Below are 22,548 nucleotides of genomic sequence, written 5' to 3'. Positions count from 1 at the left end.
ATGGGCATTTCCAAACTGACCACAGGTGTGAATTATGTCTCTGTGTTAGCCCTGCTTATTGGCCAGCTGTCCAGGGTGTAACTGTTTGACAGGTAGGATAGGTTTCCCCTATCCTGTGACCTTGGACACATGGTTAGTAAATGGACTGCTTGTTATACAGCCCTATACAGCATGTCACATTCACCCATTCACACACATTCATACAAGCACTTGTTTCTACCTAACATTTACAGACAACAATAGCATCGTGAGGAGCTCTCTGTTATCGCTTAGTGTTTGCCGGTCTTGTTTATTTCCTTACCTTATACAAATTCCTCTTGGTCTTACTTCATGTGGTTAGTTCTGTAGTCCTGTTCCAAAAATCTGTATAATCAAAAAAATGAAGTTGGGTGATTGTTACATGTACAAGATTCAAACTTGTAGCTTGAACGAAATAATTTCATGTTTCTATGGTGAACATAATTACATCATGTAGCATCTGCATGAAATTCGGCAACGTAATTCGTTCTTGTTGAGATGATGTGATACAGTCTAGTAAGAGTGGTTAGTTGCCTGGACTCACGAAATTCACAAGATCACATGAGATGTCAAACTGCAGGAAAACCACTGGAGTTTTAAGAGGCAGACAAGTACACACACACCACGTGTGTGCTCTCGCTATTTATTGTGGTTTAACCTGTCAAGGACAAAAACGTACAGAAAATTCTGCAGCAAGCCTGGTAATCATAGCTTTCCTAGTTTTGTTAGGCCTGGAGCGACAGCTTGGTGGTGTGATGGTTAGTGCTGTTGCCTCACAGCAAGAAGGGCCTGGGTTCAAATCCACAATCTGGCTGGTTTGCAGTGTGTAATTAGAGTTATTGGTGATTCTTAATTACCCATGAATGTAAGTGCAAATGGTTGCTTGTCTCTATGAAATAATCAACGCCCATATTGGTTCATTAAGCAAGAGAAGCAGTAATAGAGATCGACAGACCACCTGACTTTCACGCATTGCATTGTGGGTACAAGTGGCAACAAAATCAAAACACTGCATCAAGCATTTCCAGCACCGGTAATCATTTCCATCTCGCTGCAGGGCAACCTGCTAGTGACAAATAAAAGCTGTTTCATTCATTAATTCTGCGGTTTTAATCCCTACTTGCATTTTATTTGCCCCAAAGACAGTGATGTACAAAACGACGGAGAACACGGCAGCTCCGTACGAAGACAGACGTGACGAAAAGAGTATGAGGAAAAAATCAAGGAGTGAAAGGGTCAGACCCACACAAGCATAGAGTGGAGTAAGGACGTCAGCCTGCTGCCCAACTTTCATCACGCACATATTTATTATCATATGGTCCTAAGTGTGAGTGCACACACTCACAACATGTTTAGTAACTTCAGATCCCTGCAACAAGCCCAGGTCCAGTTTACTTTGGTGATTTGGACTATTCCATCTCACAACTGTTGTTACAGGCCAACGCATCTATTTGTCGTTTCAGGTTGTAGTGTTACACAACATTTTCAGATCTCAGAAAAAAATGAGTGTTTCGTAATTCATTCAATTATTGTCTTTATTTATAACTGGCATTATTGTTTCATTCTATTATAGAATCTTACAGGAAAGAGGCAAAATTGTAAAAATCCATCGTGCTTTATTCGCTGCTTCAGTGAAAAACAAATCAACAATGCAACAACAACAACAAAAACCATTGCAAAACAACATACTGAAACAGTTATTCATCACTTGATTGCTTCAATACAACACTTGGGCACATATATGCGGACGTTTCGTGGCTGTTTTGATCTCGCTCTCTCTCTTAACTGATCAGATCTGGTAGCAGCTTTAAACTCGGTGTGACCCAGGCTGATAGAGGGGCCCAGTCTGGATCACATTCCTACATTTTGTAGGCCGGTTTTCCTACAAAACACAACAAACATTAGCCCGCAAAGCCACAGTGAACAAAGCAGCATAGCAACGAATTCAATTCAAATCAATATAAGACTTACTTGTAACCTACATCAACAATTGTGTTATGATAAATTACGTAATAACTACAACAGAAGACTGACCTTTGTGGAAATGCTTGGAGCAGACTAACCTGGAGTGTTCTGGGATGTTATATTTGGTCTTTGAATGGCTGCAATCCAGGCCATCCGTCGCCTCGTTGTTACTTCGGAAACATGGCTTGAACAATTTTTCTTCCACAACGTAATCCCGTCGGCTTCCCGTGGCTGTCATGCGACCGGCTATTGCAGTTAATAATACAACTGTCATGAACCGAAGTTCCGCGCACAAGCTGGACCCAGAAGCAGAGCACACACACAGAAAAAAAATAAACTTTATCATAACTGAAGGTGTCCCGGGAGGGTAGAAGGGGAAAACGCGTGGAACCAGAGAAACCGAAGGACCGGGAGGTGAGTCGCGCAGGAACGCCGAGAGCGGGACTGTGGGAGGCTGCAACAGAAAAAGGAAAAGGATTATTGGGGTGCGGGGAAATGGCAGCATACGAGGGGAGGTAGAGTATGCGTCTTACGATGATAGCGGGGCTGAGGGAGCCGGAGGGAGGGGTGAGGGTCCGCGGGGGAGCTCCAGAAAAGTCGAGGCGGCGAGTGCTGATCGTGATCCAAATTCCAGACGGGTAGGTGGACAGGCAGGTGGCTCAAAACACGCCGAGTTGTGATCTGAGTACACAGGGCAGAGTTAGTGCTAGTTCAGATGAATACGTTTTCATAAGGGCTTTCCCACAGGTGTACGTTACCGCTGAGAGACGACTACGGACTGGCGTGGAGCAGCAGGCTGGGCAGGATTAAATAGTCCACCTGGTGATCGCCTGGGATGGGATGCAGGTGTGGAGTTAGCAGCCACGCCCGTGGGCGTGGGCATCCCATCAGCACCTCGGACACCGGGCCGCGGACCATGACAGTACCCCCCCCTCACGGGTCGCCCCCAGGCGACCGGCCGGGCCCCCCCCTGCGGAGAGAAGCATGGAAAGCATGAGTTGAGACGAGGGTCCAGAATTAAGGAGCGTGGGACCCAGAGGCGGTCCTCGGGGCCGTACCCCTCCCAATCCACGAGATACCGCCAACCGCTCCCGCGTCGGCGCGCATCCAGGATCCGCTGGACCGCATAGGCCGGATGGCCGCCGACGAGCCGGGCGGGAGGAGGGGGCTCGGAAGGAGGGCACAGGGGGCTGAGGCGGACCGGCTTAAGCTGAGACACATGGAACGTGGGGTGCACCCGCCGGGAGGCCGGAAGCCGGAAGCCGGAGCCTGACTGCCACCGGGTTGATGACTCGGTCCACCTCGTACGGCCCAATGAAGCGGGGAGCCAGTTTGCGAGACGTGCCCCGAAGTGGGATATTCCCAGCTGCCAACCAAACCTTCTGTCCCGGTTGGTAGTCAGGGGCTGGGGCGCGGCGGCGATCGGCGTAGTGCGCATGCCGTTCCTTCGCGCGCAGGAGGGCGCGGCGAACGCTGCGCCACACACGTTGGCAGCGCCGGAGGTGATGTGGAGCCGACGGGATGGAGAGAGTCAAGTCCTCTTCTGGGAAGAGTGGAGGCTGATATCCAAGGGACGCTTCGAAAGGAGACAGACCGGTGGAGGACGAGGTTAGATTGTTGTGGGCGTACTCCACCCAGGGCAGGTAGGTGACCCAAGAGGAGGGGTTTTGACTAGCCACGCACCTCAGCATAGTCTCCAGCTCCTGATTGAGACGTTCAGTCTGTCCGTTGGATTGCGGGTGGAAGGCGGAGCTCAGATTGACCTTGGCGCCGAGAATGGAGCAGAAGGTCTTCCACACTTGTGAGGAGAACTGGGGACCTCGATCGGAGACAATTTCCAGGGGGATTCCGTGGAGCCTAAAAACATTAGTGATCAACGTTTGGGCTGTCTCAGCGGCCGAAGGCAGCTTGGCTAGCGGGATGAAGTGAGCGGCCTTAGAAAACCTATCTACAACGGTGAGGACGACACACTTTCCGGAAGAGGTAGGGAGACCGGTAACAAAGTCAAGGGAGATGTGAGACCACGGCCGGTGGGGTGTAGTGAGCGGGTGGAGCTGACCTACGGGGTGCTTGGTGGATGACTTATTACGGGCGCAGACGGCACAGGTAGACACATAGTCCTTCACGTCCCTTATTAGCGACTTCCACCAGAAATGTCTTCTGAGGAGGTGCGTCGTTCTGCTCACGCCCGGTGGCACGTGAATCGTGCAGTGTGGATCCAGTGGATGACAGCCCCACGGGCGGCGGCGGGAACGAAGCGCCGTCCGGGTGGTCCGGTCCCTGGATCAGGGTCCCCCGGGAGAGCTCAGCGAATGGTCTCCTCAATTTCCCAGGTGAGAGCACCCACCACGCAGGCGGCGGGTAGGATGGTGGCGGGGGGGCGTTTCACTGTCGGAGGAATATTGACGGGAGAGCGCATCGGGCTTAATGTTCCGCGACCCTGGACGATAGGAGAGAGTGAAGTTGAAGCGAGCGAAGAACAGAGACCAGCGGGCTTGGCGTGGATTCAACCTCTTGGCGGTTCTAAGGTACAGTAGATTCTTATGGTCTGTCCATATAAGGAAGGGCTGTTCGGCCCCCTCCAGCCAGTGGCGCCATTCCTCTAAGGCGAGTTTAACAGCTAGGAGTTCCCTGTCGCCGATGTCGTAATTCTTCTCTGCAGGGGTGAGTCGGCGCGAGAAGAAGGCGCACGGCCAGAGTTTATTTTGAGGCCCGGACGGCTGGGAGAGAACCGCTCCAACTCCCGCATCAGACGCGTCAACCTCAACGATAAACTGCTTAGAAGAGTCTGGATGGGTTAGAATGGGTGTGGACGTGAATAATCGCTTCAACTTGGCGAAGGCTGCGTGGGCCTCCGGGGACCAGGTGAAAGGCACCTTAGATGAGGTGAGCTGGGTGAGAGGCGCGGCCACTTGGCTGTAGTTCCGAATGAAGCGACGATAAAAGTTTGCAAAACCCAGGAAGCTTTGGAGCTTCTTCTGTGACTCTGGGACCGGCCATTCCAACACTGCCTTCACCTTCACCGGGTCGGTCTTCACCTGCCCACCTGCTAGGATGTAGCCCAAGAAGGAAATAGATGAAACGTGGAACTCACATTTCTCTGCCTTGACGTACAACCTGTTTTCGAGCAGCCGTTGTAGCACACTCCTCACATGGATGTGATGTTCTTCGGGCGTTCTGGAAAAAAACAGAATATCATCCAGGTACACAAAAACAAACACGTTCAGGAAATCCCGTAACACGTCGTTGACTAGGGCCTGAAAAACCGCCGAGGCGTTAGTTAACCCAAACGGCATCACCAGATATTCAAAGTGCCCTAGTGGGGTATTGAAGGTGGTCTTCCACTCGTCACCCTCATGTATCCGAACCAGGTGATAGGTGTTCCGCAGGTCCAGCTTGGTGAAGACTGTGGCTTCCTGGAGTGAGTCAAAAACAGAATTAATTAGTAGGAGGGGATATTTATTCTTGACGGTGATGTCGTTTAGACCCCGGTAATCGATGCACGGTCAGAGCGTCCCGTCCTTCTTTCCCACAAAGAAAAAACCCGCAGCGACAGGGGAGGATGACGGCCTGATTCTTCCTGCTGTTAGCGACTCCTGGATGTAATTCTCCATAGTTTCTCCTTCGGGGCGAGACAGGTTGTACAGTCTGCTAGAGGGTAGCGAAGCTCCCGGGAGTAGATCAATGGCGCAGTCATATGGTCGGTGAGGTGGTAGTGAGAGTGCCTCGTCTTTACTGAACACCTGCCGTAGATCGTGATATTCAGGGGGAACGGAAGAGAGGTCTAGTGCTGGTGGCGGGACTGGGCTCCGTTCCGTTGAGGCGGGGGGAACGGCTGACCCCAAGCAGTTTGCCAGACAAAACAAACTCCAGCTCGCGATTCTCTTTCCGGCCCAATCAATGTGAGGATTATGCCTCTGTAACCAGGGGTAACCTAAGATAAGCGGGGTGTCAGGAGAGGGGAAAGTGAAAAAGGAAAGCTGCTCCTGGTGGTTTCCTGATGCGACTAACTGTACTGGCGCGGTTTGGTGAGTGATATAAGCAAACACCTGATTTCATCAATGTGGACGCAGGGATGGGCGGTTCGAGTGGAGTAAGAGATACCGCTAACCTCTTAGCCAGTTTCTCATCCATGAGGTTCTGTTCCGCCCCGGAGTCCACCAGTGCGAGGCATGTAAAAGTCTGGTTATTAGTCACGATGGTAACGGACAGTAACAATTGGGGTCTAGTAGTGCTTAAAGTGCTGCCCACCCGTATTCCCGGACTTATCGGTGGGCCGGGTCGTTTGGGCGGACCGGGCAAACAGCGATGCGGTGACCGGGCCTCCCACAGTACAGGCAATCCCCAGCCCGGAATCGGCGTTCCCTCTCCTCCGGAGAAAGCCGAGAGCGTCCGATTTGCATGGGTTCGGGCGGAGGAGGCGATGGAGAACGCGTACACGCAGCCGTGGGTGGGGACGAAGAAACACGGATCCCGGGGCGCAATACGGAGCCCATAGGCTTAAGCCGCCGCTCGGCATCCCTCTCCCGCAGGCGTCTATTGATCCTGCGGGCGAGGGAAGCCAATTCTTCGAAGGATTTAGTTTCCTCGTGAAACGCTAGTTGGTCTTTCATCTGGTCGGTTAGCGACCGTAAAAAGACCCCACGGAGGGCCGAATTGGGCCAACCCACGGCGACCGCTCTGGTACGAAACTCGACTAGGTACTCCGCAATACTGCGCTGCCCCTGACGGAGCCCCAGCAATTTCTGCGCGGCGTCGTCCTCCGAGACTGGAGGGGAGAGCGTAGCCTGGAACTCCTCCAGGAAATCGTCGTAATCGCAACCACTAATGGGGTGAGAGGTTAAATAAGCCTCAGCCCATGCTAAAGCTCATCCCCGTAACAACCTCACAAAGTAGGAGATCTTAGCAGCATCCGTGGGGAAGGCGTGCGGCGTGCGGCTGAAGAACAAGGAGCATTGGAAAAGGAACCCCCCACACAGGTCTAACTCCCCGTGGAAGGGCTCCAGCGGCGGAGGTGAAACGCTGCGGTGCACGGGGTCGGGCGGCTTGGTTCGCAGCTGATCCTGAGTGTCACTGAGCTCTTGGTAACAGTCTTGGAGTGATTGGAGCTGCTGATCGTGGCGACCGAGAATAGCGCCCTGTTTATTAATGGTGGAGCGGAGTGAATCTGCTGGGTCCATACTGGCCAGTCCGTACTGTCATGAACCGAAGTTCCGCGCACAAGCTGGACCCAGAAGCAGAGCACACACACACCGTATGAGAAAAAAAATAAACTTTATTATAACTGAAGGTGTCCCGGGAGGGTAGAAGGGGAAAACGCGTGGAACCAGAGAAACCGAAGGACCGGGAGGTGAGTCGCGCAGGAACGCCGAGAGCGGGACTGTGGGAGGCTGCAACAGAAAAAGGAAAAGGATTATTGGAGTGCGGGGAAATGGCAGCATGTGAGGGGAGGTAGAGTATGCGTCTTACGATGATAGCGGGGCCGAGGGAGCCGGAGGGAGGGGTGAGGGTCCGCGGGAGAGCTCCAGAAAAGTCGAGGCGGCGAGTGCTGATCGTGATCCAAATTCCAGACGGGCAGGTGGACAGGCGGGTGGCTCAAAACACGCCGAGTTGTGATCTGAGTACACAGGGCAGAGTTAGTGCTAGTTCAGACGAATAAGTTTTCATAAGGGCTTTCCCGCAGGTGTACGTTACCACTGAGAGACGACTACGGACTGGCGTGGAGCAGCAGGCTGGGCAGGATTAACCTTCCTGCCTTCTTGGGACCTTTTTGTGCCACTGCTATGTGTTAAATGGCTGCCATTTCCACTGTGTTCAGTGGAATATAACCAAACTTGCCACAGGATAGTTTTTACCTGTCAATGTTAATATTCCAGTGTGAATTCCTTAAATCAGCCTAAAATGGCTGAGCAGCAGAAATCCCCACACCCATCACCCTGGGGACCATTTTCTGCCCATTGACTTCCATTATAAACGCTATTTTTCAACCCCAAATTATCATCATATGATTTTATTTTTTCTTCTTGTCTTGGATGTCAATGAAGACTCAGGGCCTTGAAGTTTTAATTTTTAAATTGCAAAAAAAATGCAAAAAAAATAATGGCAGGTCAAAATGTATGTTGGTGCCAATCTTTGGTCCATCTAAAGGCCTACTTATAATGACAATCACATATTACTTCAACTGGTTTTTTGTGGAAATATTTAGTTTCGTTTTTTGGTTTTTGGGGCTTATAACACAGGGCGCTCATGTAATAACACTGGGATTTGAAGGGTTAAAACAACGAAAATATAATTAAAACTTTACATGAATATTTCAGGGAGAAGTAGTTTTACAAGGTTGGCTAATTTAAAGTGGAATAAAATATGGATATATGGTCTTTTTATGGCGTGGCTGAGAATGGTCCCTAGGGTGATGGGTGTGAGTTTTTTAAAGGATGGCAGGAGGGTTAAATAGTCCACCTGGTGATCGCCTGGGATGGGATGCAGGTGTGGAGTTAGCAGCCACGCCCGTGGGCATGGGCATCCCATCAGCACCTCGGACGCCGGGCCGCGGACCATGACAACAACAGCTTCTTGCCTTTCTTTGTGTTTCTTTTTATCGCTGTGTGACTGTTTTCATGTGAAAGCCTGCGTGCACTAGTACCACTGGCCACTCGTACCCACAATCCTGTGTGGTTTTACCCCAGAATGATGTCACATTTTCAGTCCATATTGCCTTGATTAACAAAGTAGTTGTTTAAACAACAAGATTTCATTGTGTTTTCCTGAAGTTTTTAACTTGTGTAGAATGAATTAAAACAAATTTCACTTTACATACTTCAATAACTCACTTCAAGTCAATGTAAGTATACTACGTTGATCCAACATAATCTGATTGCATTAAACCACCAAATCCCAAATGTGTTGGTTTGACATGGTCAAAAAGAGTTATTGTACTTGGTTAAATCACGTGGAAAAAGGTGCCAAGATTAAATTGTGTTCATCCAACAGCAGATTTTTTTGAGTGTAGGTTCATCCTGGGTTATGAAATGGGATTAATGTTCAAGCTCCTTCTGCTTATGATGGTAGTTTTACTTTCCTTCTGTTTATGAATTTCTTATGTGTGCTTGAAGTTCCATGTTGGTTTTAGTTGATGATAAGTTTGTTATTCATCTTTGGTATTCCCATTCAGTTCCTCCCATCTGGTGTAATTCCCACCTAGTGGGAGGAGTCTCTTCTTGGTAAACGTGAGTTCTTCCTTCTCACTGCTGCCAAGTGTTCGTAGATGACACTGTGATCACTGGGATTCTCTCTGTAATGCTGTAGGCTCTTTACTTCACAATATGAAACTCTTTCCAGTAAAATGCAAACTGTTCCTTATTGCTAACTAGGGATGGGTATCGTTTAGGTTTTATCCGATACCGGTGCCAAATCGGTACTTTTGAAATGGTGCCGGTGCTCAAACGGTGCTCAAACCAGTGCTTAAAGAATGGAGAACACAAAATTGGTCCAAAAACCTCTCATGTTCAGCTGTTTTTTTTTTTGTTTTGTTTTTTTTTTGACACTGTAATTTTTATTGATAGTTTTGTCACAGTTTAAACATAGACATGTATTGCATTACAGGAGAAATAACCATGCAAGCACACAGTCAAAACAAACAGAACTAAAGTGAACAAAAGGTGTGGGTGCCAATTCTAATCAACTACCGTATGCATGCCTGCCTTTACTCCGCAGCATACATACTCCAGCTTATATACGTACTTTTATACGGGCATGCATCAATAGATATACAGAGTTTTATAGACCTTAAATGTTTTGTTCGTTCATTAATTTTCCTTGGTGCCATATAATGTCCACTTCTCCCACTTAGCAAGTTCAGCTGGTTTTTTGTAAAAAGATAGCAATGTTAGCCTTTTCTGCAGCTATGGGGCATATATGGTATCACTCTTGGCTGGAAGCAGTGCTTAATTAAACAATGGAAAAAACACAAACTTTATCCAAAAACCTCTCATGTTTAGCCGTTTCCCTCTTTTTCTTTGGTCATTTTAGCCTTTTTGGCCAGGGTGAAGGGAGTATCTGCCATCAAACAAGAAGACAGCTGCATGTAACTACGACGGTGTTTGCTAGTTCACCTTACATGCATTAATGTAATAACGTGGTTAGCCTACTCAACGTAAATTACACAGAACAACATTAAGCTACTCACGCAGAGAAGAACGGCTGCTGCTGCATCATCATCCTCATCATTTCTGCTACACTGGCAGGGCTAGGGGCCAGGACTCTCCTCTTCGTGTTTTTGGGGATGTTGCTAACTCCGGGTCCGATAACAGGCACCACACCCGCAGTAGATGCGCTCGGTGTGAGGTCTCGCAGCAAGCTATCAAATACGGCGCATTTCTGGGCTTTTAAAAAAAAACGCTATGTGTCGCCAGGTGTTTCATCGGATTTGAGGTGTTACCTCCTTTGACAGTATCACAGTATCAGCTTAAAGCACTTGTTGCTGCTGAGTTTGCATCTTTTGCTGTGAAGTACAGCCAGACTTTTGACCGCTTCGCCTTGGGCATTTTTAATCTGTAGCTCTGCTCTAAAAGAACATACGTACCTGGGCCCGCCTACTATCCTCGGAAACGTAAAATGATTGGCTAGAAGTGTATCACAGCTCAGGGAAAAAAAGCACCGAAATAAAGCACCGAAATGTGCGCTGCTTTTCGGTCTGGTTACTACCGTTTATGTTAGAACCGGTGCCATCATGGCACCGGACACCGGTACCCATCCCTATTGCTAACCATAGCTGTCAGTAAAGTTTAGTAGTAAAAAAATAAGTTAGTATGGTGACATGTCAGCTCTATATAGCCATATAGTTGTTTAGTACACCTCCTTATGTGATGGAGAATAATTTAGCTTTTGGTCAAAAATGCAGCTCCCATAATGTTTTAGTATTAATGATTGGTCTACGGTTCAAGTCTTTAAGAACTGAATGCAAGTCAGAGTACAGTGATGGAAACGTGTGTGTGTGTGTGTGTAGGTGGCTGGCAGCAACTAGTGATGTTCCAGCATCATGTTCAGAATCTTCAGCGGTTCTACAAAATGCTGCAGAACAACGGCTTCCATAAGGATCACATTAAGACCTTCTTCGGCAGCAGTGGACAGCTTCCTGGTAGGAACACTGGTGGAGTTTTTACTCTTTACTTTCAAAATGTCCACTACATTTATTTGATATCTTTATTTGCCAAGTATAGAAACTAATTAAAAATCGGTGCTTGTTCACTGGCTGCAGAACTGTTTTGATATGTTGCTCTGATAAATTCTGAATAATCACACAAATTTTTATTATTTAATTACAAACACTTCCTCCTTTAAATTTTTATAAAGTTATATATATACTTTCACTGTAGTTTATTCTGTTCTTTCAACATCATGTCTGTTGAGTTTTGTTAACAACAATCTTTCTAAAATTCAGCAACGTAGGCTGATGATAAAAGCCGAATATTATTGGACGTTGACGCACCGACTGTTTGTTAAAATGTGTGTCTGTACCTGACCCCTCTCTGCGGTCTCCTCCCTTTGCAGAGGATGTAGAGGGCGCATACTCTGCAACAGAGAAATCGGTGATCCGTAACCACGTGTCGTACGTCTGCAGGAAGCAGCACTGTGCCGACATGTTGGTTCTGTACCTGAACTCACCAACGTGCAAGGATGGCACCATGCTACTGTGGGATGCCAACCTTAATGGCATTGTAAGAGGCTACACCACCACACACACGCACACGCGTGCACACACACACACACAAAGAAAACTACACTAGAATAAATTAAGTAAACATAAAGGTAAAACTTGGTAGTGGCACTCAATCAAACATGAAAAAAACAAAACAAATGTGCATGGCCACAGATTATATTATATATTATAACAATTCACTGTGACGTCACAGGTTTGAAGTCTTTTGCTGTCTACAATGACCACACTAGAGTGGCAGTTATCAGGTAACACCTGCTAGCTTGGGTAGTACGCTACATCCAAGTTTAAGGGTATAATGTACAAACACACAAATCAGCTAATTAGTGCTACATAAAAGACTTGTCTAATACCAAAGTGTCACTCACTGACATCAAATACAATCTGGATAAATTGGCCTATTTTCTATTTTAATGACTATATTAAAAATGTTTTAAAAGGCAACAACAGCACCAGCACAATCCAGGGATCAATTCAATGTAATTTATATAGCAGCAAAGCACAGCAAGCCACCTCAAGGTGCTTAATATTGTAAGGTAAAAGGGGACGAGAGAACACTGGGTGCATCATGGGAAGCCCCGAGCACGCTGTTTATTTATCCTGTAAAGCTGGACAACATTGGAGTTTGTAGCGATTTACTTTTAGAGCCAAACTCAAGTGTCAACAGAGAAACTACACCGGATGGTCCTTTTCACACACTGAGGTCAATTATGGAGTTCCACAGGGTTCAGTGCTAGGACCAATTCTGTTTACATTATACATGCTTCCCTTAGGCAGCATCATTAGAAGACATAGCATACATTTACACTGCTATGCAGATGACAACCAGCTCTATCTGTCCATGAAGCCAGATAACACACACCAATGAGTTAAACTGCAGGAATGTCTTAAAGACATAAAGACCTGGATGGCCGCTAACTTTCTGCTTCTTAATTCAGATAAAACTGAGGCTTAGAAATATGGTATCTAAGCAGATTCTTACTCTGGATGGCATTACCTTGGCCTCCAGTAACACTGTGAGGAACCTTGGAGTCATTTTTGACCAGGATATGTCCTTCAATGCACATATTAAACAAATATGTAAGACTGCTTTCTTCCATTTGTGCAACATCTCTAAAGTTAGAAATATCCTGTCTCAGAGTGACGCTGAAAAACTAGTTCATGCATTTATTACTTCCAGGCTGGACGACTGTAATTCATTATTATCAGGATGTCCTAAAAACTCACTGAAAAGCCTTCAGCTAATCCAAAATGCTGCAGCAAGAGTCCTGACAGGGACTAGAAAGAGAGAGCAGATTTCTCCTGTTTTGGCTTCCTGTTAAATCCAGAATTCAAAATCCTGCTCCTCACATACAAGGTCTTAAATAATCAGGCCCCATAACGACTGTGTTGAGTCTGTTCCTTCCCATTCCCTGCAAGGCCACCTGGGTTGGCTGGAAGACTGTTTACTTAGCCTGGCAGGGTGAAGGACACTGTCTCAGCTGAACTATGGACACGCACACACATACATATACTGATACTGATAAGCACTCACTGACGCATCACCCTCCCTACCCCGGATCCAACGCCTCCTCCAACGCTTACCTCCCCTCTGATGTGGACATCGGGTCAGCTGGAGGCGCAGTCGAAAGATTGCAGCGGTCCCAGATCAGATGTACACACTAGAACTCTTTCCCATGTTGCTGTCTGTGTTTGTTGTGTTATGGTGTGTTGATACCTGTGCATTCCTGTATTATCCTTTTGTGTTGCACATTTCAATGTTTTTTTTTCCTCGCTACCTAGCCTGACCTGTCTCCCCAATGTGATGTCTGTATTGTATGTACGGTCGGCAAGGTCTGTCATCTCGGTTGTGGACAAAAGACCTGCAACTGACAAATAAACGCTATCTCATCTCATCTCATCATCTTATCTTAATGACCTTGTAGTACCATATCACCCTATTAGAGCACTTCGCTCTCGCTCTGCAGGCCTACTTGTTGTTCCTAGAGTATTTAAAAGTAGAATGGGAGGCAGAGCCTTCAGTTTTCAGGCCCCTCTTCTGTGGAACCAGCTTCCAGTTTGGATTCAGGAGACAGACACTATCTCTACTTTCAAGATTAGGCTTCAAACTTTCCTTTTTGCTAAAGCATATAGTTAGGGCTGGACCAGGTGACCCTGAATCCTCCCTTAGTTATGCTGCAATAGATGTAGGCTGCCGGGGGATTCCCATGATGCATTGAGTTTTCCCTTTCCAGTCACCTTTCTCACTCACTATGTATTAACAGACCTCTCTGCATTGAATCATATCTGTTATTAACCTCTGTCTCTCTTCCACAGCATGTCTTTATCCTGTCTTCCTTCTCTCACCCCAACCAATCACAGCAGATGGCCCCGCCCCTCCCTGAACCTGGTTCTGCCGGAGGTTTCTTCCTGTTAAAAGGGAGTTTTTCCTTCCCACTGTCGCCAAAGTGCTCATAGGGGGTCATATGATTGTTGGGTTTTTCTCTGTATCTATGAAGCGCCTTGAGGCGACTTTTGTTGTGATTTGGCGCTATATAAATAAAATTGAATTGAATTGAATTGAATTGAATTGAATTGAATTGAATTGAATTGAATTGAATTGAATTGAATTGAATTGATGGACTGGAGAAAGTTAAACCTATGGTGCAAGAGGCCAGCCAAAAAGTGAACATGGTACATGGTAAACAGTAGATGCTGATGTGGTCCTTTCTTCTTTCCTACTGCTGGCACTTGACTGCTTTTCTTTCCTGATTGTCTCACATCTGTTTCCTTGTAATCCATCTGTCCCTGTGTGCCTTCACACACTTCCATTTCTGATTCTCTCTGCCTCCCTTTCTTTTTCCAGGCAGATCTAAAAGAGCGCTACTCAGTCAATGAGCTGTTGGCCGACCTGGCCGGCTGCAGGGCAACTCGTGTCCTGCTGTTTGTGGATCAGAGCTACAGCGGTGTCCTATCCAAGCGGCTGCAAGGCTCTCAGAAACACCTCAATGTGGTTCTAATCCAGAACCCGGCCAGGCAGACTTATGCCCACCTGAACCACAAGTTGAGTCCAGGCTGGGAGGACAGCAGCTGGTCCTTAATCAGTCCTGCCACCTGCTTGCTGGACCACCTGGGAAAGGTGACCTTTTAGATGAATCTTTGTTTCAGTGTTTACTCCTCTGAATACTTTTCTAATCTCCTCTCATGATGTGTCAGGATGCTGGAATGTTTCGCCTTCTGGAGCCATGGGCGGGCCTTTTAAACGTGACCTTGGCTGGTGCCCCGTGCAATGCCACACCACCTCTAACAGATAGCGAGATGCAGCGAGAGTACCAGGGCTGCCAGAATCTGCCGACTGCACTTTGGCACCAGAAACTCAGAAGGGCAAACTAAAAGCAGAGCATGGAGACGCACTGGGAGACTTTGAGAGAGGATGAATTATGGACACACACATACACAGAAGTTTGCAATCCAAAACTACAATTTTGTTGCTGTGTGTGTGTGTGTGTGTGAGTGTGTGTGCATTGACCAACGAACATGGTGGACACTGCTGTGTGTGTGTGCCATCTATGTCCTAGCTCTGAACTTGGACTGTAACCATGAAGATGACAGCTCATCCCAACGGGATGTCCTGAACTCTGTGTTACCAGTGTGTGTGCTTGTTTGTATGCGTGTGTGTGTTTGTGAGTTCAGCAAGAGGACAGACGCTCTCAGAGACCAGCTGATGCTCTGGCCATTGTTGGAGTGTGGGACGGTGTGTACGCCGTATCTCCTGGGCACTTAAATGTTTTAGATCCAATCATCCCTCTCTATTTTTGTCTGTCCTTTATTTATTCTCATTTGCCTTCTGTTTGCATTTTCCACTCGCCATGGACTTCTTTCTGCTAGTGTATCGATCGCTCTTAGTCTCCTTCATTCCTCTGCAGCACTTTTCTTCTTGCTTTCACTCTATAAGGAGGATTCTCATGTAAAGTCAGCAAACCTGTTAACCTGTTTTGACCATATTTGTATATCACTGTGTTCGCTTCTATACATGCATTGTTTGTGTTTCAGTGACAAGTGATATTAGATTAATAGAGGATGCTGAACAGTGAGTCTTTCTCCGGTCAAGGAAATTCATTCAGCACCCTTTTAATTGTCTGTAAGTCAGCAGCAACTGCAGCATGGAGCTACAGAAGATGTTTAATGTTCATAAAACATCTAATTATACGTCTTTATTGAAACAAAGCAACTTTGATCATTTAGGTATTTTTCTTCAGAGAGGACACAGTTTTAGCATTATATTCCTTTGATGGCGCTCATTTCCAAATGATAACTACACATTAGGAGTGTAAAACAACAACACAAGTACAAGATTTTAGCCGACTGTCAAGATGTTGCTGCTCACTTCAGGCAAAATTCCTAATGATTATTTTACATCTTAAAGTGTATCTGTTTTCACAATAGATGTCAGTATTGTCTCTATAACAAGAAAATGTGTCAGGAAAAAAAATTACCTCATGAAAAGTCCTGGGCTACAGCGTCACAGGACGTCCATGTTCTTCAGTCCCCCTTTGAAGCTGGTAGTCCAGACAGCGCTCCACATTTTACAGTGACAGCAGGTGACAGCAGGTGACAGCAGGTGATAGCTATCACTGTGGGTGAAAAAGCAGATGTTATATATGACTGAGCCCATGAACTCAGCAGCAGAGCATTCAGAGATATCAGGTCAGAAACTGTTTCCTCGTAGACTTTTGTAGAATCAGATTTTAATTTTTCAGCAATAGCGATCAACATCTCAACATCTGGGTTTTTAGGCATCACATTTCATTTTTCAGACCCAATTAATCTTTTTTACTGTCTATGGCCTAAATGTCTCCCTAATGGCTGAAAAAAAGATGCATTCATTGCTTCCACCTTTACCACAAAGGGGGGCTAGATGGCAACTCTTAAATGTACACCTATTAACAGCTAGAGCACATCTTTGAGGTTCTTCTTGTACACTTTGTGTTTGAACGCAGTCATGCACTCATGCACTAGATAGGAATGCACCATTCCACGTTTCTTCCCAGTTCCGATACATTGCTGGTGTCTCGTCTTTAGGTATTTGCTGTGTAAAATTAATAAACTGTATTCTTTGCTCTGAGTGACTGAGAATCGATCTTTTTTTGTGTAAGGCAGCATTTGCCTGGCATGAAAAATATTTCTTTCCTAAGTCTGGAAATTAAACTGTAAGAACACTAACATTAACTGGTATTTATTAGAAATAAAATGAAAGCTTTGATTTGGGTCCTACGTTCTCCTCTCACAGTGAATACACCTCCTCATCGTGCGGCCAAAAAATATTTTTTTGAGCACTAAGGATCTGGAGATTCGCTGACAGTCAAGAAATAGAGATCTGTTCGCAGCAATCATGATTAAGAGATGAAGCACTGAGACTGCCCTTCCTGCTACACAGACTGGCTATGGCATTTTAATAAGGGTGTGTGAGTGTGTCACAGAAAAACATGCATTGAACTGACAGACCATGTTCTGAATTCCACTTTTCTGTGAGATTCGTGTCTGTGGGTGACCTGTCTCACTCGTTTCCGGTGAGTTCCTTCCTGTCTTGCTGTCTTTTATTGATTTTATTGAAATCTATTCATTGTTAATCTTTATCAAGTTGATGAGACAAATGGTTTTCCAAATGTGTGGGATATTTTTGCAGCCGAGTTGCTTCTGAGAAGTGCATATTCACTATCTGTGTAATGATTTGTTTCTAGTTGTGTGCAGGAAATCACAACATGTAGTCAACAAAGAGTTTTTAAGGGCCAGTCAAATACCTGAGATGTATATCTCTACCTGATGACCATTGCCTGGGTACTTGGGAGCTAATTTATGCAGAACACAAAACTGCAATACTACAAAACAAAAAAGAAAACCTTATTGAATTTCTAAAATGAAGAAATAATCAGGACAGTGAGGCCAAACTCAGAGTATGATGCTCTTGGTGGACCTGAGCTCAGTGTTCAACACCATTATCCCAGACATCCCTACCATCAAACTGGACTCTCCCTACCACCGGCTCCTGGATCAAAGATTTCAACTTCAATCGGTCAATAGACTCACTACACCACTTCTCTGGTAAAGAAGGCCCAGCAGCGGCTGCATGTCCTACATGTCCCGGGGAGGAATAACTCGGAGGAGATCTTGCTGCTGGACCTTCTGCTGCTTCCCAGTGAAGAGCATGCTCTGTTGCCAGGCTGTTTGGTACACAGGGACCACTAATGAGAACAGAACAGAAATCATTGGCTCTGCCACGCTGACAGGTGTTAAGAACATTTCAATTCAATTTTATTTATATAGCGCCAAATCACAACAAAAGTTGCCTCAAGGCGCTTCATATTGTATGTATTTCCAGTTTCTCACCAGCTGTTATTCTCCTGCTCCACACCTCTGGTGTTAACCAGGAGTCCAGGAAAAACTGCTCGAGGCAAAGCCTGTTGGTCTTAACTGGCTCGGAAGTGCCGATGTTCTCAGAGGTGGTTGTTGAGTCTAATACACATAGAAACAAGCTAAGAATATCAAGAATACCAACAAGAATGTCAAGCTGTTTGCAAAGCTGTTTGGGTGGTTTAGGCCCTGGAGGAAAGTCCCAGCCCCCCTTTCACTGTCCTAAAATACATTGCTCTGCTTTCCCTGCTGCATACATGGAATCAGCAGCTGCATCAGAGATAGTGCCTTCATCAAATACACACTTGAACTATTGACACATATGACAATGCATCATTTGAGTTACTGGGCCTGTGCCCATAGTAGCGCTCTGCCTCTCATAAGATTAGTCATAGATTATTTTACCAAAATCTTAGGTATAGGATCTGTGGACTGCTTGAAAATTAACATTTACTGGGTTAGGAAACTCTTTGTCTAACTCATTGGCAGTGATGGGAATAACGGTGTTACAAGTAACGGCGTTACTAACGGCGTTACTTTTTCCAGTAACGAGTAATCTAACTAATTACTAGCCAGGAGGGAAGGGGTGAGTGAGTGATTCGTTCGCTCTACGATTCAGCACAGGAGGGAGGGGGTGAGTAGCTCAAATGTGTTGTTAGCATGTTAGCAGAGCGATGCTACTGTGAACCGAGGAGCTATTGTCTTGATGTGAGCTTCTACTCAGGGTTTTTTCTTCCAGTTCAGAGCAGAAATGTTTTTGTTAAGATACTGGATGTTGTGTTTTTCTCCACCATTTTAATTATAAGCTAGATACATTGCTGCTAACAGCAACTGGGATGAGTCAGTGAGTCAGTTGGGCTTGTGAATCATGATTCATGAGTCAGTAAAGTGATTCTCGAGTATTGAACGATTCGATTCGTTCATGATTTGCGCATCACTAGTAATTAATTACTTTTAGAATATTGTAACTCAGTTACTAACTCAGTTACTTTTTTGAAGAAGTAACTAGTAACTGACCACAAATGAATTGCATCATTTCTCCAAGTTCAGTTACTTTGACAGCACTAGGTCTTGATTGATGGCGAGGGGAAGAAGGACATACTCGTGTTCCCGTCCTCAGTGGCCACATAATCCTTTCACAGCAGTACTATACACAGCTTACACTGACCCCTGTTTAAACCCAGTTATGACATGAACCATAGCCTGCAATGAACATCTTGCTTCAGTGTTTGCCAAATATTGCTGCGTAGCAAAATGTGAATATGCAAAAAAGTTCACAACTGTGTAACTTACGTTACATTATAGGTTTGTTTCTGTGTGTTAAGACTTTGTTTTTTCCATATTTCTGCATCAGCAGCTCTCCATGTCCTAAAAGCAGTGACATCCTGTCAGGAAAGCAAGGACAGCAGTGCTTGCCCAGTAAAATCTAAAATTTAAACGTCAGTTAAAACGCACCAGAGTGAAAGCCGTCACTCTTCTTTCATCGCAAAGTGTTGAGTCATAAAGCCTCTCACATGCTTGCAGGCATTCTTTACATTATTCCCATTCTGTGTGCCCAGTTGGCCTCCGTCACTGGAAGCTCCCCTTGCCTTGGATTCCACTGGAAACTATTGTGTGTAGGGATGGGTATCGAAACCCGGTTCTTGTTGAGAACCAGTTCCCACTGTTTCAAATCCTTGGAATTGTTTGCCATTTTTGCAAACGATTCCCTTATCGATTCCAGTCGCCCTGAATTACGTCACCATATTGCAGAGCGTCATTTACTGGCAGGAAACCCGTGTTTCCTGCCAGGTAAATGACCTGGCAGGAAGCGTTTGAGCCTAAGCGGCTCAAACGCTTCAAACGTGTAGTCATACTTTACGAGAACGGATGACAACAGGGCAACTTGCAATACTTGCAAAGTAGATATTTCATTTAAGGGAGTGTGGAGCAGGGAAATTATTTTACTGATATTGTTAAATAATTATCATCAGTACCATTGCATTAATAATATAATCTGCAGTATGATCATTGCTTTAACAATGTAACAGATAGCTTTAAGAAGGCCTTAAGATGTTTATGATGATGTTAACCTTGTATTCCAGATGCAGTTATAACTATTTTATACACAATGCATATCTGTGCTTATTTGAGTTGATGTTCAGGTTCTTTAAAAGGTTTAAAGCTTCACTGACGTGACTGTTCAGATGATCCATGTTGAGGGAAAACTAGAACATAGAAGGATAATTGCAATACATGCTTACAAAACACTTATATCAGGTTATTTTATATTAAGGTTTCATTAGAGGTTTTTGATTAGAACATTTATTTAGTAGAAGACATACACATAGTCTCAGTGAGCCTCGGTCCTGGTGAAAGGTCAGAAGTGCAACAGGTGAATTGAGAAAGAGCATTTGAGGACGAGACACAGACAGTTAGTAGGTGAAGAGGTGACATAGAGGCTGAGTGAGGTCAACACACACACATGAGTTAGAATTATTTATAGGAAAGAGGTTCGTCATGTCTGGGTGGAACTGCGAAAGTGTCTCGGTAAAAGAGGAACCGTCCTTGTCGTCTCGGCAAGAAAGAGGAACTGAAAGGTAGAAAGGAAGTGCCGGCCATGAAAATAGAAGATGATGTTCTGTCTTAAAAGTCATTGTGGTGTTGATTTGACGTATGTATATATCCTGTCTGTGACGTATGAAGGGGCGTCAGTAAATCAAACCCTGATGCTATAAAAATCTGTTTATGCTTTGATTAAGTTGAAGATCACTTGCTGTCTGCGTACAGAGTGTTCTTCCCACACGTGTGTAGTCATTAAAATCATTGTTTGACCAAGAGCTTCTGGACCATGGGTGGTTTGTACTCTCCTTCCTCAATTTTGAACCTTAACAGGAGGAAACACTACGAATATGCAAAAGCATTTGCTCACAAAACACGCGATGACCTTAAATGAATGTCGTGTTTTTAATTCCACTCCGGACTCGTGAATCTCAGCCCAGCAGCTGCGGTAACGTTAGCACGTCCACGTCCTAACGCGGCAGGTAAATAATCAACTAACAGTGCATATTATGTTAGCGCGATCTGCCTTATTACAAACCTGCCATTACTGTGCATTTAGGTGATCATGATGAGAGAGACAGAGTCTGGCTCAGATGCTGGCAGTTCTCGCTGCAGTCTACCGGTAGCGTCTCCTTTCAGGCCAGGATAGACAAATGTCACCGAGCAGTGACTCAGTTTGTGGTCAAAGGCTTGCACCCATTTGCCACAGCAGATGATTTTCAGTAAGTGAATGTGTTTAATGTGAATAATTTATGTTATACTTTGTTATTGCTACAGAAGAATATTTATTTTATTATTTTACATTTACAATTTTTTTTCCTGGGGACCCTGTGACACCCATTGAAGAGCCGTAGGCTGTGGATCTCTTAAGATCTCACTGTTGGGTTTGTAAGGCCATGTTACTCCTAAATTTCTATCTTGTTCAAAGAAAATATATAAAACAAAGTTCTAAGCTAATCGACCTTAGTGTTCTCCTTTTTTAAAAAGAATCGATAAAGAATCGAATCGTTAAACAGAATCGAAAATGGAATCGGAATCGTGAAAATCTTATCAATACCCATCCGTAATTGTGTGTGTCTGTTTCATGGGTGTATCTACTCCCACTTATCATTGACTTAATCTCATCAAGCTAAGAGCCCAGCAGCTTTTTCTGGTTTGCACAAGCACATTGTTTACACAGGTTATCCACAAAGTCTTTGACAAGAGACTGATGGGAGATTAGTGTGCTGGACAAGCTGCCACAGTTGGAAGATGCACAAACACACTAAGATTAGCAAACAGACAAGCCTCTATGATTTATATCACAACAGATACGTTTAGTGCAGGGCAATATGGCCAAATATATTTATCACGATATATATTTGAAAATTTGCAATAACGATATAACTGACAATATAATTACAAAATACAACTCCACAACTTTACTAGCGCAAAAAACCCCATCCATTTATTTTCACTTAAACAAGCAGCTGTTTTTTTATGTGCATTAAAGATATAAAAATATAACAGTGCAAATGCAAATTCCTTGCTGAGAGTTTAACCAAAGGGCATTTCCAGCAGAAATGGGCTGACATATCCTGAGCATAACCATGTATGATATCCACTGAAGTTAAAAAGAGGTGCTTTGCAACATTAAACTGCAGTGTGCCAAATAAAAAAGTCAAATACGTATTTTTCGTACCATAAGGTGCACGGGATTATAAGGCACATTAAGCGAAACAAAGCAGTCAGATAAATCAAACTTTATTCAACTCATTATTCTTGCTTCCTCCACTTCTGTACCATTGATTCATTAATGCTGTATTCTGTTGGGCAACCGTGGCTCAGGGGGTTGGGAATCGCATCTGTAACCGGAAGGTCGCCGGTTCGATCCCTGGGCCCTCTGTCCTGGTCGTTGTGTCCTTGGGCAAGACACTTTA

The 22,548-nt window shown here is 45.2% G+C and overlaps 1 protein-coding gene across 1 annotated transcript in view; it reads left to right on the top strand.

Annotated features, from left to right (window-relative positions):
* Positions 1-16,796, top strand: part of LOC146556102 (uncharacterized) — a 29,880-nt gene extending 13,084 nt beyond the window's left edge. Inside the window, exons 5-8 of the mRNA XM_085250325.1 lie at positions 10,988-11,119; positions 11,533-11,699; positions 14,544-14,816; positions 14,894-16,796. Coding sequence (XP_085106451.1) covers positions 10,988-11,119; positions 11,533-11,699; positions 14,544-14,816; positions 14,894-15,070 — 749 coding nt within the window. The 3' untranslated portion in view covers positions 15,071-16,796. The remainder of the gene's footprint in view (positions 1-10,987; positions 11,120-11,532; positions 11,700-14,543; positions 14,817-14,893) is intronic.
* The last annotated feature ends 5,752 nt before the right edge of the window (positions 16,797-22,548 follow it).

This window comes from Mchenga conophoros, linkage group LG16, assembly GCF_057382185.1.
Source record: "Mchenga conophoros isolate Kocher_MC1m ecotype Shallow Benthic linkage group LG16, M_conophoros_male_GT1.1, whole genome shotgun sequence".
NCBI classification, from domain to species: domain Eukaryota; kingdom Metazoa; phylum Chordata; class Actinopteri; order Cichliformes; family Cichlidae; genus Mchenga; species Mchenga conophoros.
The sequence above is the reverse complement of the archived record's forward strand: the minus strand, read 5'-3'. Positions and strand labels throughout refer to the sequence as shown.